The 18,789-nt window shown below is 38.5% G+C and overlaps 1 protein-coding gene across 8 annotated transcripts in view; it reads left to right on the forward strand.

The window, feature by feature from the left end:
• The window catches only part of stag2b (STAG2 cohesin complex component b), a 165,706-nt gene that overhangs the window by 120,762 nt on the left and 26,155 nt on the right, over positions 1–18,789 (forward strand). For all 8 annotated transcript variants that reach the window (XM_059976954.1, XM_059976953.1, XM_059976957.1 and 5 more), the window contains 4 exons: positions 10,617–10,704; positions 10,830–10,910; positions 12,975–13,067; positions 16,789–16,963. In XM_059976954.1, coding sequence (XP_059832937.1) covers positions 10,617–10,704; positions 10,830–10,910; positions 12,975–13,067; positions 16,789–16,963 — 437 coding nt within the window. The remainder of the gene's footprint in view (positions 1–10,616; positions 10,705–10,829; positions 10,911–12,974; positions 13,068–16,788; positions 16,964–18,789) is intronic.

Genomic DNA, 18,789 nt, shown 5'->3' on the forward strand with positions numbered 1-18,789 from the left:
TTGTTAGAATATGGGTGGCGAGTCTTGCATGCCTCAATCACCTCAAAGTCTTGATGCTACTGTGCCTTCTTGACTGCTGAGGTGGTGAGTCCAGGTTTAAATTGTCTGTTATGTGCACACCTAGGAACTTTGTGCTCTATACTCTCTCCACAGCAGAGCCATTGATGTACAATGGAGAGTGGTCAACTTGTGTATTCCTGAAGCTCTCAATCATCTCTTATGTCCAGTCCATGTTAGCACTCCGGTTGTTGTTCTCACATCATCTGACAAGCCTTTCTACCGCCTGTCAGTATACTGACTCCGTATTATTGGTGATGAGGCCAACCACAGTAGCACAGTATCATCAATGAACTTGATATTGCTTGAGCTGGATCCGGCAGTGCAGTCGTGAATCAGCAATGTGAACAGGAGCAGGCTGAGCACAGGGCATGGTTGAGCACCAGTGCTCAGCATGATGAAGCTTAAAATATTGCTGGAAACTCGGACTGATTTGGCTGTTTATGTCAAGAGATCCAAGATCCAGTTACTAAAAAGGGTGTTGAGTTCCATTGAGGACAGTTTTCCCACCAGCCTCTCGAGATGATCATGTTAAATGCTGAGCTGAAGTTGATGAAGCATCATTTTTCAGGTGGGACAGGCAGAGTGGAGGACTGACGCTATGGCATCGTCAGTGCATGTGTTTGAGTGGTTGATGAACTAGAAAGGGTCCAATGTTGCTGGAAGGTGGGATTTTTTTAATGATCCATTACCAACCGCTCAAAGCACTTCATGATTGTTGAGGTCACTGCCACTAGGCAGTAATCGTTTAGCTTGGTTACAATTGCTCTCTTGTCCATTAGAATGATGGGTGGCTGCCTTGAAGCCTGCAGGGACAGTGAACTATTGCAAGGAGATATAAATATAAAGATTTCTGTTAGCTGGGCTGCACAATCCTTCAGCACCCTACCAGCTATGTTGTCCAGCCTTGCAGCTTTGTGTGGGTTTACTCTGAATTGGTCTTCCGCACTTCAGCTGTGTTCAGACAGGCTGTCTGTTCCTTGGGAGAAAGTGCATTCTGTCAAGCCATTCACTGAAGGCATTCACCCTATCAGGAGGGGTGTCATTGGTGGGCAGGTTGGTCTTGTAATCTGTTGTGGTTTGTGTACCTTGCCACATGAGCTGAGTGTCCCTGGTGTCTGAATTTTCTGTTGAGTACTCCAGCTTTGCCTTCCTGATAGCGTGGTTCTTACTGGCCTTGGACAATTCCCATCCCCTGATCTGAAGGCAGTGTCCTGATCCTGAAGCAGTGCACAACCTCTGCAGTCAACCATGGTTTCTGATTTACCCTGGCAGTGTAGTGTTTAATCATGGTAATGTCCTCAATACATTTGTAACCTTATTTTACGTGACACCTTCTGAAAATTAAAAGGTCACTAATTCTCAGTATTCACTTTACCCACTTCGTTGATTTCACCTAATAATTTTTGCCTATATTTTCTTGCAATTAGTTTTGCCTATTTTCTTAAACAGTGCTCTTCTATTTGCTGTTTTCCAATCTTAAAAGGTTTCTTTCCAGAATATGGGTTCCCAACCTTTTTTATGCCATGGACCCTTACTATTAGCCAATGGGTCTGTGGACCCTAGGTTATGAACCCCCATTTGAGAAAGTAGGTCATTTTAGAATTTTGTAATTTTAGTCTTTATTTCTTTTGTCTCTTTAGTCTTTATTTAGTTTGCATGGTATTTTTAAATACTCTCTTTTGCCCTCAATCATCTATTATGGGAATGCTTTTCATGTCTGCCTCAGTGAAGGTAGATGCAAAGTGTTTGATCAAATTTCTGCCAGATTAATTCTTCAGGCTCATCCTCTAATGTGCAAAAGTTAGATTATTGTATACTGTACACTGTACCTACAATATTTCCTCTATATAGGGTGTAAATTTAACATATCATTCCTGCTTTTACTATATGTTTGTGTTATTCTAGGTTTTATGTGTTACTTGCTTTGATTTGGTAGGTTTTTTTTGGGTCTGGGAACGCTCAAAAATTTTTCCCTTATAAATTAATGTAATAAAGCTTCTTTGCTTTATGACATTTCGGATTACAAACGGTTTCATAAGGACGCTCTACTTTCGGATTGCAGGGGAAACCTGTACTTGAAGCTATTGTAATATGGTTCTGTTTTTCCTGCTATTTTACTCTCGTCCTTTTTAGTAATAATTTCTTTTTGCGAGTTCTCTTCCTGTTCTTCCACTTTGGAAAATCTGGGCTGGATAATTAACCCATTCCTTTGCAAAGTGTTTAAATCCTTGAATGATTCTGAATATCCTTCAGTGACTGCAGCTGTAAGCAGTACTCTTGCAAATCACTGTCTGAGAGTGTCATTCTTTCCATACTGGGAAAATGTGAGAACATTCTTCTAATGTTTTGCTCCTATATATCCAATTTTCCAATTAAAAATGGATGCTGCACATTTTACCTTGATTAAAATGGAATTCTCACCCTGCAGTCTCATATTTAGAGTGTTCATTTTGTCAAACAGATCAGCTAGGTATGCCACATCTCCGCATAGTTCAATCTTGTTTCCTGGCTCTTCTTGACTTTGAGCAAAAATTCAACCACAGTGTCAAAAAGATCAAAGAAACATTTTTAGCACCAGCCTTTTGACAGCCAACACAATTTAGTGTGAAGAAGCAAGTGTACAAAGTCCTCATCATTATATTGTAGAAATATTCTGCTATTTAATGAATGAGCTTTGATTTTGTTGATAGCAGATTTTACAAGATATGCTTGAAAGAAGTCACTGGCAGAGGTTTTTGGCAGCGAGATGTTGACAATCAATCACACAATGGATTGCAAGCAGATTTGGAATTTCTTTTTTTCATATATGCCACTAAATCAGCATGGCGACCTGTCATATGTAGTGCTCCATCTGTTGCACAAGAAATCATGTTCCTAATCAGAATACTCTTATCCTCTGTATACAGTTTGAGCTTGTCATAGATTGATTCTCCATTGATCTTTTTACTTTTTACAAAAGAGAATCACCATAAACTTTTCTATTTTTGATAAACCATACATATGCCATTAGCAATGCCTTCTTGCTTTACACAGTTAACTCATCCAGAATTTCAAATTCTGTTTTTTGTAGCTCTGTACATAGTTGATACTCAACAGCTTCACTTATTTTGTCAATATGATGAACTGGAGTTATTACTCAGAGGAACTGATTTTAAAATACTGGTCACCATTTTGGGAACAATGGTGAGCACTTCTGATACAGCTGGCATTATTAATCTTTCACCAATTGTATGAAATTTTCCAGATTTTGTTATCATTTTGGAAATGTTATAAGCAATGAGACCACTATTCAAGTCATTTTTAGCTTTCCTGGCAAATGACTTGAGTGTTCAGCACTTTTCAAGTGCCAGCATAGTATTGTGCAACCTGTTTTCTGTAGAGAAAGTTGAGGTGTACTTGACATACCAACTGTTAAATTGCCTGAACTTGTTCAGTGCCATGAGTCAAGGGGAGGGCTGTTGGGCACTCTGGTTGCTAATTTATGTATCCCCAATAATGACTGTTTGGTTGGTAAGGTGGGATGAGATTGCCAAGTTTCAACCAAGTTGAGATGATTAGTGCTCACTGCCTGCAGAGCTATGCTTCTTCCTGTGTTCCAGTGCTTCATTTTTTTGTTTTGAAGTGTCTGCTCTACTAATGGTCAGTCAGGTGGGGGAGCATTTAAGTTAGGGTGCCGCTTACCCCACCCCCCGCAAGAATCTTGAACGCCCTCTGGCGACTTCTTTTTCCACTAACTACCCTTTAGAACATGTAACCATCCACTTTGGGAATTACTGCTGTTGTGTGTACAGAGAATGGTGTGGATCAATAATATCTATTTTATGGATGAATCTTTGTATACCTGCAGGAAAACAATGTCTTGCCTCAAATTATGTTGTCTCCAATACTATCTAGTTTTCTTCAACAAAATTGTTTCTTGGTTTTCCTTGTATCTTTTATTGACACCTATTTAATGATGTCAAGAATGCTTATGTCTGTGATTTCGAAGTTATTGTCAAGTTCACTGATTTTTAAATTCTTCTTACCTGCAAGAGACACTTCTGGAATCAGCTAGGTACAGCAGGGTACAGTGAGCTGGATTGAGACAGTCTGATTTCCCTCATAATATAAAATTGACCCTCACTGTAACATGAATTAAATATTGATGGGTTATCCTTCTGGTATTGGTGGTCCCAGTAGCAGTTGATTTCCAGTCAAAATAAGGATGGGGTGGAGCTTTGTCTTTTGTCAATGATGTAGATTATTTGTGTGTCTGGGTGGGAGTATTTGCTCACAGGGTGTGTGTGAAGCATCTAGTGCAGTATTGAGGCCATGATCACCCAGTGTCAGCTGCAGTGGCTGGGGCACGTGATAAGGATGCCCCTAATTCGGCTACCCCACTGAGTGTTATACGGCCAGCTACATCATGGTCTATGCTCAGCTGGAGGGCCGATGAAGCGCTATAAGGATCAGATGAAGAATGCTTTAAGAAAGTGCAAGATCAGACCCGAGGACCTGGAGGATGTTGCTGCTGACTGCACCACTTGGCGACAGCTGTGTAGGGATGGGGTTCATATTCTGGAGATGGAAAGAACAACCAGAAGACAGCAGAAGAGACCCAGGAGAAATGCAGCCATGGTTATCATCACTACCACCACTACCACATATACATGTCCCACCTGCAATAGAGCTTGTGGGTCCGGCATAGGACTGTATAGTCATCAAAGGTCTCACTGTTAAAGGAGTGGATGTCGTCATTGGATTTGATGGACAACAGAACTGAAGAAGATTATTTTAGAAGTTCTGACATACTCAGAATCTAAGTTTTGGAAGGGTAGGGAGAGCAGCCAGGTAGGTGTCTTTGTATATATTGATATCAATCACATAGAAAGGAAAAGCAAAGAGGTCCTGAAGAGAAAGTTTAGAGAATGAGGCAGAAAGCTGAGAAGCAGGACCTCCAAGGTAGTAATTTTTGGCTACCTGTGCCACGCGCTAGTATGGTAGAAACAGGATGATTTGGCAAATAAATGCATGGCTGAGAAGCTGGTGCAGGGGCCGGGCCTCAGGTTCTTGGATCGTTGGGATTTCTTCTTGGAGGATGGCCTGTACAAAAGTGACAGGTTGCATCTGAACCCAAGACAGACCAATATTTTCACGGGCAGGTTTGTTAGAGCTGCTGGAGAGGGTTTAAACTAATTTAGCAGGGGTTAGAAACCAAAGTGAAGGGACTCAGGAGAGGACAGATTGTAAAAAAGCAAAGATAATGTGCAGTTGGACTGGCAGGAGAGCTGGCAGATCTTAGGACAAAGTTGCAGCCAGCAGAGTGAGTATTAGTGTATTAGTGATGCAGAATCAAAAGGAGTAGCAAAGACAGTACTCAAAGTGTTATATCTCAGTGCACGGAGTAGAAGAAATAAGGTGGATGCTCTTGTTGCACTATTCTGGATTGTCAGGTATGATGTTGTGGCTATCACTAAATCATGACTGAAGGATGGTTGTAGTTGGGAGTTGAATGTCCAAGGTTACACATTGTATCAGAGGGCTAGAAAGATAGGCAGAGGGGGTGATGTAGCTCTGTTGATAAAGAATGGCAGCAAAGCAGTAGAAAGTAAAACCTTTTTCAAGTATGTTAAAAGTTAGAGAAATGAGAGTGCACATAGGACCACTAGAAAATGAGGTTAGCGAAATAATAATTGGACAAGGAGATGGCAACTGAACTAAATGAGTATTTTGCATCAGTCTTCACAGTGAAAGACCCTAGGAATTTGCCTGAAGGTGAAGTGTCTGAGGGAAGAGAAGTGAGTGCAGTTTCTATTACCAAGGAAGATGGTGTTCAAAAAGCTTAAGGACCTGAGCATACATAAGTCCCCTAGACCAGATGAACTGCACCCTCGGGTTCTGAAAATGGTTGTGGTAGAGATGGTAGAGGCATTAGAAATGATCTTCCAAAAATCATTGGACTCTGACATGGTGCCAGAGGACTGAAAAATTGGAAATGTCAACTCTTTAAAGGAAGAAGGCAGCATGAAGGAAATTACAGACCAGTTAGCCTGACCTCAGTGGTTGGAAAGGTGTGGAGTTGATTGTTAAGGATGAGGTTATGGAGTTCTTGGTGACAGGACAAGATAGTCAAGTCAAGTCACTTTTTATTGTCATTTTGACCATAACTCCTGGTGCAGTACACAGTAAAAACGAGGCACTGTTTTTCAGGACCATGGTGCTACATGAACAATACAAAAACTACATTGAACTACGTAAACCAACACAGAAACTACATTAGACTACAGACCTACACAGGACTGAATAAAGTACACAGAACAGTGCAGGCATTACAATAAATAATAAACAAAACAATAGGCACAGCGGAGGGCAGTAGGTTGGTAGTCTGATGGCTTGGGGGGGGGGGTGGGAATCTGTTACATAAATGAACAGCTGAATGGTGGCGTCCAGGATTCCATCCGTTTCTGTACTCCCGCCAAGTATTTTGTTACCACAGATGTAGTCCAATTTAATGTCCATTGGAGAGCAGAATGGACGGGAGAGCAGGCAGGCTAGGGCTTGCTTTTTTCCTGGCACACACTCCTGCCAGCTCGCCTTGCTTCTGCTTCCTCGCCCACCGCTTATGACGTCCCCACCTCCGGCCACCAACATCAGGTGATTCCAAGGACTGCAGACCGGATTCCCTCAGCAAGCAGACATTGGAGAGCAGAATAGATGGGAGAGCCAGCTGGCTAGGGCTTACCTTTCCTGGCACCGTCTCCTGCCCGCTTGCCTTGCTTCCACTTCCTTGCACACCACTTAGGACATCCCCAATTCCGGCCACCGGCATCAGGCGACTCCGAGGACTGCAGGCCCAATTCCCTCAGCAAGCCAAGGTCGCGCAATCTAACCAGCAGATTTTGATGAAGATTTGTTTTTGGGCTATCTCTGTATTGTAGCAGTATCTGGCAATGGTAGATAGTCGCTCTGTTATCCATTGCCCTGAACCCTAATTGTGCCTTAAAATTAAATTCCAAAAACTAAATTAAAGTAGCACCGGATCTGAAAGGCCGCTGCTGCCATGTGCCATGCCGCCTACAGTCAGCATGGTTTCCTGAAGGAAAATGTTGCCTGATGAACCTGTTGGAATTCTTTGAGGAAATTACAAGTAGGATAGATACAGGGAATGAAGTAGATGTTGTATATTTGGACTTTCAGAAGTCCTTTGTCAAGTTGCCACTCATGAGGCAGTTTACCAAGTAATACAGGAACGTTACTGACATGGTTAGCACATTGGCTGGATGGTAGTAGACAGTGAGTGGGAATAAATAGATTTTTTTCTGATTGACTGCCAGTATCTGGTGGTGTTCTTCAGGGGTCTGTATTGGGACGGCTTATTTTTATGCTATATATCAATGATTTGGATGACGGAATAGATGGCTTTGTCACTAAGTTTGCAGATGATATGAAGATTGGTGGAGGGGCAGGTAGTGTTTAGGAAATGGGTAGACTGCAGAAGGAGTTTGACAGGTTAGGAGAATGGGCAAGAAAGTGGCAAATGAAATACAATATTGGAAAATGCATGTCCATGCACTTTGGTAGTTGAAATAAATGTGCAGACTATTTTCTGAACGGGGAGGAAATCCAAAAATCTGCAATGCAAAGGGATTCGGCAGTCCTTGTGCAAAACACCCTAAAGGTTAACTTGCAGGTTGAGCCCGCGGTGAGGAAAGCAAATGTAATGTTAGCATTCATTTCAAAAGGACTATAATACAAGAGCAGGGATGTGGTGCTGAAGCTTTATAGGGCATCAGTGAAGCCTTACCTTCAGTATTGTGAACAGTTTTGAGCCCCTCATCTTAGAAATGATGTACGAACATTGGAGAGGGTCACAAGGATGATTCCAGGGATGAAAGTGTTATCATATGAGGAACGTTTGATGGATTTGGGTCTGTCCTTGCTGGAATTTAGGTGGGTCGAGGGGATCTCATTGAAAGTTTTCTAATGTTGAAAGGCCTTGAAAGAGTAAATATGGAAAGGATGTTCCCCATGGTGTGAGAGTGTAGGACAAGAGGGTACAGCCTCAGGATAAAGGGGTGACAATTTAAAACGTGGAGAAATTTCTTTAGCCAGAGGGTGCTGAATTTGTGGTATTTATTACCACAGGCATCTGTGAAGGTCAGGTGTATTTAAGGCAAGGCAATGTCTTGATAGGACATGGCATCAAAAGTTGCGGGCAGAAGGCTGGGGAGTGGGGCTGAGGAGGGGGAGAAAAGGATCAGCCATGATTGAATGGTGGAGCAGACTTGATGGGCCAAATGGCCTAATTCTGCTCCTATGTCTTATGGTTTAAATGCTCTTAATTTAATGTTTTTTTTATAAAAATAAAATTAAAAACCTACTGAAAGCAAAAACATTCAAGACATTAAAAAAAATTCAAGACAAGTTAAATTTTTCGGTTAGCTTTCTTTTCCTGTTGTCTCATGTCTGCACCCTGCATGTTGCACTGAAGCATCCCAACAGCTGTGTGCTCTTCTGAATTCCATGAACAGGCAAACAGTAGAATCAATCTTGAGCCTCTCAATAAGTCCCAGTTTTTGTGGAATAACTGGCCACAACAAGTAAAATCTAGACCAACAGAACGTAATAACAGCAGTGTGTTAAATCTATTCCACCTGCTATCACTTCTGAACAGTCCTCTCAAATGCTAAGAAATGAACTCTTGATTTCCCATTCTGACACTTACACTTTATTTGTGTACGGTACTCTGTAACAATAACATTATATTCTGTATTGTTTTTGTTTTTACTACATTTAAGTACTTAATGCATGGAATGATTTGACTGAATTCTATCCAAACCAGAGCTTTTCACTGTATTTTGGTACATGTGACAATAATAAACCAATACTACTTTGTTATAAAGACAAGAAAATCTACAGATACTGGCTATTCGGAACAACACACACCAAATGCTGGAGGACCTCAGCGAGCCAGGCAGCATCTATGGGAAAAAAATATAGTTGACATTTTGTGCTGAGATCCTTCATCAGGACTTGTTTGTTATATTTTTTGTCTCCTTATTGTAGAGAGAGTGCAGAAGAAATGAATTCATAAGATTGCTACTAGAATTGCCTTATAACTATTAGGAAAATCTAGGCAGACTTGCATGACCAGTTTAAGAAAACTCTTAGGCTACGTCCACACTACACCAGATAAATCCGTAACCGAAGCTTTTACTCTTCGTTTTACCCTCTGTCCACACTAAAATGGCGTTTTCGTCCCCCGAAACTGGAGCTTTTCCGAAATGCTCTCCAGCGTGGGTATTTTTGAAAATGCCGATTCGGCAGATTAGTGTGGACGGGGTAACCGGAGAAATTTAAAAATGCTGTAAGACAGCAGCGCGCCATTTCATTGTTTTTTTGAACACAAAAACTATTTTAGAACAGACGGCAACAAGACTGAAGCCAGAAGAGTTAGAAATGTACTCACCAAATACTTTGACCCATAACTTACTGAATAAATAAGTATACTCACTTTGCCCTGTTTTCTGGCCTTGGTTGTATGAAGGTGGTTTCCCTATTTATGCAAGTACTTCTCTGACAATAGATTTGTAACAGCCTAATATTGTATAGAAATACAGGATAATACTGATGCAGACATATTTTACACATTTAACAAGGAGCTTTATTAATGCAACAGAGTTCGTCAATTTTTCAATGTTCATCGTCAGCCAGGTCATACTGCCTGTGAACTCCCTGTCGGTTGCCTCCATATGTTTCAGTTTTTTTTTACTTTTAAGTTCTCCTGAGCGAGAGCCAACAGCTGCCCATCGTTTAAATTTTTCTAATCTGTAACTGAACAAACACAAACCGTCTTTCACAGCAAAATTCAAGACCAAACATGTCACTTGTTTTCGGTAGATGTGTCCTGTGCATGCACAGTAGGAGGAGATGCGCAAAAATCTCCGTTTCAATGTGGACAGAGATATTTTTAAAAATGCATAGTGTGGACGCTTACCGTTTTTACGCGAAACCAGGGTTTTCAAAATTATCCGGTCTTGTGTGAATGTAGCCTTAGTTCAGTCTTAACTGAGAGTTTTTTTTCACGTATCGGACCTTCCAAAAGAAGAGAACATAAGATGTCCTCGAACAAGAAAATAAGAAATTTCGGAACTCCATGTTTATGTGCAGTAATTGAGAACTGTAGAGGAAATACATGTTGAGGATAGTCTAAAAAGAAGGATCTATAAAAGAATGAACAGAGCTGTGGATGGTTGAGGTAAACTGAAATATCATTGGTGACCTGCAAAGAGTATAGAGCAGTGTTGGCCTATTTCATAATAAACCTGATTCTGATCTATTTCTAATATATTTAATAGTGTTTTAAAAACAAACAAGAAAAAAATTAGTTTTGCTTTAAATAACAAAAAAAATTGTTCCCTGTAGTGCTGTATTCTCTCCTCACTCTTTCCTTTGTCCTATTCTCAAACAACATCTGTCAATTTATTTTTTTCTGTGATCTGCAACCTAGTGCATTTCTTGTTTCAAGTAGCTTTCTAGAACTTAATTGATAACTTTTAAAATTATTGCTTTTTCAGTGCTCACGATCTTACAAGATGGGACTTGTTTGGCAGTAACTACAAATTGCTGAAGATTGGTACTGAAAATGGGGATATGCCAGAACAGGTATTCGTTTCATTTACTGATTTATAACAAACATTGCACAATTAACTTTATTGTGCTTTTAATGTCTGAATTGTTGCAGTATACATCTGTAAATTGAAAATATAAAATGTGTTTTTGCTTTTTAGATTGTTGTACATGCACTCCAGTGCACTCACTATGTAATCCTTTGGAACCTAGCAACTGTTTCTGAAGGCAGTTCCACAAAGGTAAGCAAAAACAAAAGTAAACGAATTTTCTCAATAATAAATGCGCTGAAACAATAAAAAGTAACTAAGATATCTTGTAAAAGAAATATTTAAGTTCCAAAATTCCAGTGTGGCAGAATGATGCTTCCTCCCTTTTTAAATGGTAAAATAAGAGTATTAATTGAAATGATAAAATTTCAGTTGCTACTCCAGAACGTTCAGTTGATTTTGTAGTCTTGCATTCCAGCCTAACCCATGTGATATAAAGAACTCTTCACCGGACTTGAATAAAAGAGAGCTTTTGGGGAATACTATTCTGTTAGGTGTATCTGTGGTAAATAAAGCAGTCACATATTTTAGGTTACAAGAATTGGAAATAGCTGCTTCTCACTCCATTGATGCTGCATCAGCCACTGAGTATTTCTTGTAATTTTTAAAAAATTTCAGATGTCTGATACCAATTGCAGATTGCTTCTGTTTCAGCCAAACAAGTTTGGCTAATTAATTTTAGAGAGAATTTTATTAACTTCCAGTTAATCATCACATTTCCTTGAAGAAAACTTAAGAAACCAATTACTCATCTAAAAATAATTTAAAATTATTACATAGACTGAGAATATATTCTGGTGGTTTTTTAGCTAGCAATTGGAGAGGTCACACGTGATGCATGAATGGATTTAGTCCAGCAAAAAAAAAAAGTGCTTTGCTTAATCGTGCCAGTCCTATCCAGCAAATTTTATTGTGGAATAGGAATGACTAAAATCTCAAACTCACTCCTTTTAAATTGAACAAATAGGCAAATATTGAACTATTAGTTTTCTAATGAATTTTAATTTAATTTGCTAATCTTTGAAGTGTTACAGACTAGTTACCCAGTAATTTGACAGCGGCATCTTTTTTATATAACCAGTTTAGAATTTATCACGGTAACTTGCGCTTATGGAGTGATGTTTTCCAAAGGGCTGGAGTATGCAGCATTTGGGTCAGTGCATTTATTGATCTTGTTCAGTTCAGGTTAGAAAGATATTAGAGAAATCTGGGCATTTTTGGCAGTGCAGGGAAGCAAAAAAATGCTGCTTCGTGGTGCTAAAGAGTTATAAGAAAAAAATGGTTTTCATCTTAAAAGATGATCTGATAAAGATATTCAAGGTAAATAATTTTAGAAAGGGTAAGTAAGGGGAAAATTGAACAAAATTGGGGCAACATGAAGGCATAGTGGTTAGTACAACACGTTACAGTACAGGCAAGCTAGGTTCAATTCCTGATGCTGCCTCTAATGATCTTGCACATTGTCCCTGTAACTGTGTGGGTTTCCTCTAGGTGCTCCAGTTTCCTTCCACAGTCCAAAGACGTACTGGTTGGTAGGTTCATTGATCAATTAAATTGGGATTGCTGGGCAGCGCAGTTCATTCTATCTCAATAAAATAAAAATAGAATAAATTAATAGATGTTTACATAAATATATAGTAGGTTCTTCATCCGTCAAAACGTGAAATAGATTTATGGTTTAAATGCTGAATATCATAACAAAGTAGTTGAGTACCACAGTGATAGTATCTCATCATTTTATCAAAATTTACGAGAAGCTGCCAGCCTGGTGATGTTTACCCCTGCATATTTTGAGTTCTTAAACAAGTGTTTAAGTCACGTTGACTAGTCGGATGATGTTGGCACATCTCTGGCAGTGCTCCAGTACTAGAACTACAGCATGAAACTGCAGGGTTCCCTAGTTTAGTAGTTGGGGAACCTGATCGCTCAATCTGTGCCGCAATCAATCTTGCACAGGTTTAGCAAGGCAATTCGATAAGATACTGAGAAGGGACATAAAAATTGAGATTTTTTTTAATGCTTTAAAATTGTGTATATTTTTCAGTGATTTATATTTTAATCATGCATTTTGACTCAGTTCCTTATAGAATTTGTAATTATTCGTGGATGTTTCTCCATGTGAACCAACAGAATTTGTAATGTATATTATCAAGACTGAAAATCTTGCTGTGAAAATTTGTCACTTTAAAGTGATTGGTATTGTCTCCACAGCAGATGCTATAGTTGATATTGATAACTGATGCATTTTCTTTTCAGGAGCAATTAATAACGCTACGAAAACAAATGCGAGCCTTTTGTCAGATCTGTCAACGGTACCTGACCAATGTTAATACAGCTGTTAAAGAACAGGTAACAGGAATCGCATCTTAAACATGAAAGTAACTATTTTCATCTATTTAATTGATTATTTGCCAGAACAATAATTTACAGCACAACTCTGTGTTGTTAATCACTGTTTTGAGCAAATTGCCGTTTGGTTTGTAATTGGAATAGTTTGGTCAGTTTAACCCTTGTGTAATCATTTTATATAATCTTTGAAGTTAAAAAAAAGTATCTTCCAGCTGCAACTTTTGTAATTGAACTACTTTTGTGATCACAAACAAGAAACTTGTTATCAACTAAGAGCTCCGTGATCTAATCACCTGCAAATGCATTCACCCTCTTCAGAAATCACAATTGCCTTCTTAGGCTTCATACATACACACTTGGAAAAATTGTAATAGCAGCTTGCTTTGAGAGACTTCAAAAACACTTATTGCTTCTCAGTCAACTTGACTTTCCTGCCCATGTGTATTATAGCAGCTGTGCTTAGTAATAGATAGTGTTCATTTTATTTCTGTTAGTAATATAATTACCATGTCTCCTGGAATTTAGCAATCAATAATAACTAAATTAGTCATTTATCCAAACCTCATAATCCTCATCAAATTAAGTATATTTGACAGGTAAAATTCAACTATATCCTGCCAATAATGGATAATAATTTTGTTCTTTTGACTATGTGCCTCAGTATTCTTAGAAGCAGTACAGTCAAATTCCAGCAGCTTTGTCTTAGTGGCATTCAAATTACTCTATAAGTGTTATGCTATCTAACAGTTGATAGTTATATTTTTACAATAACTTCAAAGTTAATGTATATTTAAATAGCATTACTTTTTGGATAGTATTATGGAATAAGATATATTTAGAATTTTGTAGGTTTATATGTATGTACAACTTTCTGATACTTAAAGAAAAATATATTTTCTTAAATAATGTAACTTCCTGAAAAAACAGAAGCTTGTCGATCAACAAAAAAATCACATTTTTATTGATTAATAGAAGGGTTTGAATTTTGCTTATTGCTTGGATGCCAAGAGGTTGTAACTCATGTTAAACATAGTAGTTCTAATGTTTTTAATGATGTAAGAACAAAAGCTCTGAGTAAATATTTTCTACTCTTGGATGGATTAAAAGCATTCCAATGATAGTAGAAAATCCAGCAGCAGAAGGAAGAGGGAACTTTAAGCTCACTAAAGAAAACCTCATAGCAAAACTATTGCACGAAGGGAGAAAAGTCCCCGAGCTGAAAGTCATAGCTTAAAACTTGCAATCTTTAAGCAAGTGAACAAGGTTGTAGTTTGCCTTCAATTCTGAAAATATCCCAGCTGATTGGGAAACTGCTCTACCCAAGAAAAAATGAAAACAAAAAGACAGAATCCATAGGCGAGTTGAACTAATGTGTCATGGAGAAATGTTGGCGTAATCGTTAATGAAATGATCATGTGATATTTTGAACATTTGACAATTATACGAAAGATTTCTATTTGGAAGTTTATTAGTTTTTTGAAAGTGCAAGGAACAGAATGGATAAAGGAAATCAGTGTACTTGTATTTCCAAAATGAATTTGTTGGAGTGCCACATAAAACTTTACCATGTTAATATTCATGACATGGCAGATAATTAGCATGGATGGTTCATTTCCTCAGTGACATTTATGAAGTAGTGTGATGACATAAGGAGCAGTGCTGAGGCCTCAATTCTGCATTTTCGTGTACAGGTCTCACAAGGTTATGACAAGTTTCCAAGCCTGAGTATTATTCGTAAACCAGTAAGCTGGAAATGTGATTGTCTGGCAATATATTTTTTTAAAATAAAAACATGGGGCACATGTTAAAAACCAGAGTGTTTAACTCAACCATTCACGAACCGGGTCCCCCTGTGACAAAGGATGCCTACAGACTTTCCGCTCCCTTCCTCCATCACCACCATCACAGCAGCTGGCAAATCTACCCCGCTAGTCAGTTAAACATTCTTTTGTATATATGTACTGTTCAGAAGTCAAGCACTCCAATCCTGTGGAACACCTGTTTTGCTGAGTTAGATGGGGGGGAACAGTATAGTTAAGTTTGGTAATACTATATATGTGGCTTACATGTTCTAGGATGATATAAAGGACCTGAAAATGGTTATAGAGATATTAAATAAGTGGACAGAAAGTTGGTAGGTGCAATATAAGAGGAGGAAATCAGAATATTGTGGAACTCTGCTACACATATCTGGATATCTTCAAAAGTGAATCAAAAATGTTAGTATGCTGGTAATTATTAATGCAATTTGAATGTTTCCCTGCACTTTAGAAAGCTTGGAGTACCAAGTAGTAATGTCTTGTTAAAACTGGAGATGGAATCATAGAAAGTGCTGGTTGTTAACGTAGATAATTTCTACAGAGAAAGTGTGTTATATGGCCAACAAGCAAGAAAGTGGAGCTGAGATCAGAACATCTGCATTTTATTGAATAGGGGAGCAGGCATAGGAACTCTATACCTGCTGCTTTTCCTACTTAAGTTTTCTTCTGAGGAGATGCAGATGACAAAACATCTTTTCCAGACAGTGAGAAGGAAATATAACTGACTTTAGAACTGTAATTGCTTGCTTAATGGGTGTTACGTTTAAGATGAAATTTCATTGGAATTGTTAACATTATTCAATCAAGAAAGACAAGGAGTAGATGTCTACATAGTGACCTGTCTTTCAGTTTTGGAGAATAAAGGAATGGCATTCAAATGTATAATTTTGTTAGCTGTGAGAGTTCAGAAGTATAAATGTCAAAATACTCTGTGATTTATAGCAAAAGACTGCAAAATATTGAAGACATGACACTTTTTAAATATAAAATGAATTAAGGCACAGGGTACAGACATGTATTTCCATATTATGGAAATTTACCTTTTACAGAATTCAAAAAGTCAGTACCCAAAAATTTGGGATACAGAGTAAAATATGCAATTACAGATTCTGTATAAAAAGAAAGGAAATAATCAACACTTTTTTCAATTTGTGTTTCTTGATGCATGCGCAGATGACTTGGCTTTGCATTACAAAACACCAAGTTATGGCCTGTTGTTAAAGAACAAACCTTTTGTAACACAAGGGGTACAGACCTGTGTCAATTAAAACTTCAAAACAGACAAGCTCAGAGTGAGCAGTCAGAGTCATCAGAAAAATATAATACACACAAGAGATAGAATGGCATCCACATGCCTTGCAGAATTGTCAAAAGTAATGAACTATTTTAACAAAATTAAATAACTTATAGGTCACAGCTTTTTCAGAATTAGCTTTATCACTGTCTTACATGATATAAAATTTGTTGTATTGCAGCTCCAGTATAATGCAAAGACATAAAATTAGTATAAATTATAAAATAATTAAATAATGCAAAACAAAAAGAAAAATAAATTAGTGTTTATGGGTTCATGCTTTTCTTTTTGCTTTCTGTGGAATTTTGCTAGTTCGGTTTTTCCATACATCTTGCATTGGTTCAGCGCCATTAAGTTAGAGAAATACGCATTCATAGAACAGAATTTAGAAATATTGTACAGGTGCCTGATTACACTAGGTTTACATTGTGTGAGATAATTTACCTGAAATAGACACACTTGAATATTACTTTGGAAAGTTTAGTTAACATATCTGTAAAGTTTACTCCTTATAAAACTCATTAAAATATGCTTTTAGTTAGTAAATGGCACTCCTTTCACTGTAGGCTAAGTAATATTCAGTAATCATTTCTATTTTGTTTTGTAGGCTTTCACTATCTTGTGTGACATTCTGATGATTTTTAGTCACCAGATTACGACAGGTGGACGTGAAGTTCTGGAACCTCTGGTATACACTCCAGATTCATGTCTGCAGTCAGAGTTGCTCAGCTTTATCTTGGACCATGTATTTATTGATCAGGATGAAGAAGGCCATAGTACAGGTGAGTGATGTCATTTCTCTCTTAGAGGCATAAGAACACAACAACATGACAACAGGCCCTTTGATGCATTTAATCTGTGCCGAACTAATCTGTTCCACCAACCTGTGCCTGAACCTAGCACTCCATACCCCTCCCATCCATGAACCTATCTGAACTTCTCTTAAGTATTGAAATTGAACCAACATCCACTACTCCTGCTGACAGCTCATTCCACACTCTTGCCACTGAAGTTTTCCATCATGTCATCTTTCACCTTTAACCCATAACCTCTAGCTCTACTCACCAAGCCTTGGAGGGAAAAGCTTGTTTGCATTTTCCCTATCTATAACCTTCATAATTTTGTATACCTCAATCAAATTGCCCCTCATTCTGCTGTACCCTAGGGATTAAAGTTCTAACCTATTTGACCTTTCCCTGCAACTGGGGTTGTCAAGTCCTGGCAACATCCTTGTAAGTTTTCCCTGCATTTTTTCAATCTTATTGTCAGCTTTTCTGAAGGTACCAGAATTTCTGACCAAAATTCCACTCAATCCAAATTAGGCCTCACTAACATCTTATGTAACATTCCAACTCTTGTACTCAGTGCTTTGATGTTACAAAAACTTCCTTTACAACCTTATCTGATGGTGATGTCACATTCAGGGAATTATGGATCTGTATTTCCAGACTCCTCTTTTCTGCCAGACTTCTCAGTGCCCGACTTCCCATTGTGCAAGTCCTACCCTGGATTGTCTTCCAAAGTGCAGCACCTCACATTTGTCTGCAATAAATTTCACTTGCCATTATTCAGCCTATTCTTCCATCAGGTTAAGATTCCTCTGCAAGCTTTGATTGTGTTCTTCGCTGTCCACCACAAACTCAATGTAGGTATCATTCATAAATTTGCTGAGCTGTTATCAGCCAGATATAGATCACATACAACACCTGACCCAGCACTGAACCCTGCAGTGTACCACTAGTCATAGGCCTCCAATCAGAAGGGTAACCATCTACTACCACTCTCTGACTAGTCAGACCCCAGGAATGTGTTCACCTAATTTTTCTCAAAAAAGCAAACACCTCCATCTCTGAAATCTGTATTCAGTCCATGCTGTTTTGCATTGCTTCTCTTGATTGTGTTTGTCTCCTGAGTAAATACAGATCAAAAAATCAACTTAAGAAATCCCTAATCTGTTTCAGCCCCATGTATCTGTAGAAACCCTTGAGATTTTCCTTCACCTTGTTTGTCTACTAGAGCAACCTCATGCCTTCTTTTAGCCCTCATTTCCTCCTGAAGTGTTCTCTTGCATTTCTTGTACTCAATTTCCTCATTTGTTTCTTTCCCTCTACATTTATAGCTGCTGTGCACCACTTTTATCTTAATCAGTGCCTCAATATCTCATGAAAACCAAGGTTCCATAAACCTGTTATCTTTGCCTTTTATTCTGACAGGAACATACTAACTGTAGTCTGAAAATTTCACTTTTGAAGGCTCCCACTTACCATTCACTTTTTTGCCAGAAAAACAACCTGTCCCAATCCACACTTGTCAGATCCTTAGGTGGTATCTGCCACCTTCAAAATTGGCTGTTCTCCAATTTGGAATCGCAGCTGGAGGACCAGACCTATCCTTCACCATAATTATTTTGAAACTAAGGGTATTTCAAGATACCATTTGTTGAAGGGGGAGTTATTACAATGCCTGCAAGATGGCTTTTTAGAGCAGCTTGTGGTTGAGACCACCAGGGCATCAGCTGTTCTGGATTGGATATTGTGCAATGAGCAGGAATTGATTAGAGAGCTTAAGGTAATCATAATGTGATAGAATTCACCCTGCAATTTGAGGA

This window comes from Hypanus sabinus, chromosome 8 (assembly GCF_030144855.1).
Source record: "Hypanus sabinus isolate sHypSab1 chromosome 8, sHypSab1.hap1, whole genome shotgun sequence".
NCBI lineage: Eukaryota > Metazoa > Chordata > Chondrichthyes > Myliobatiformes > Dasyatidae > Hypanus > Hypanus sabinus.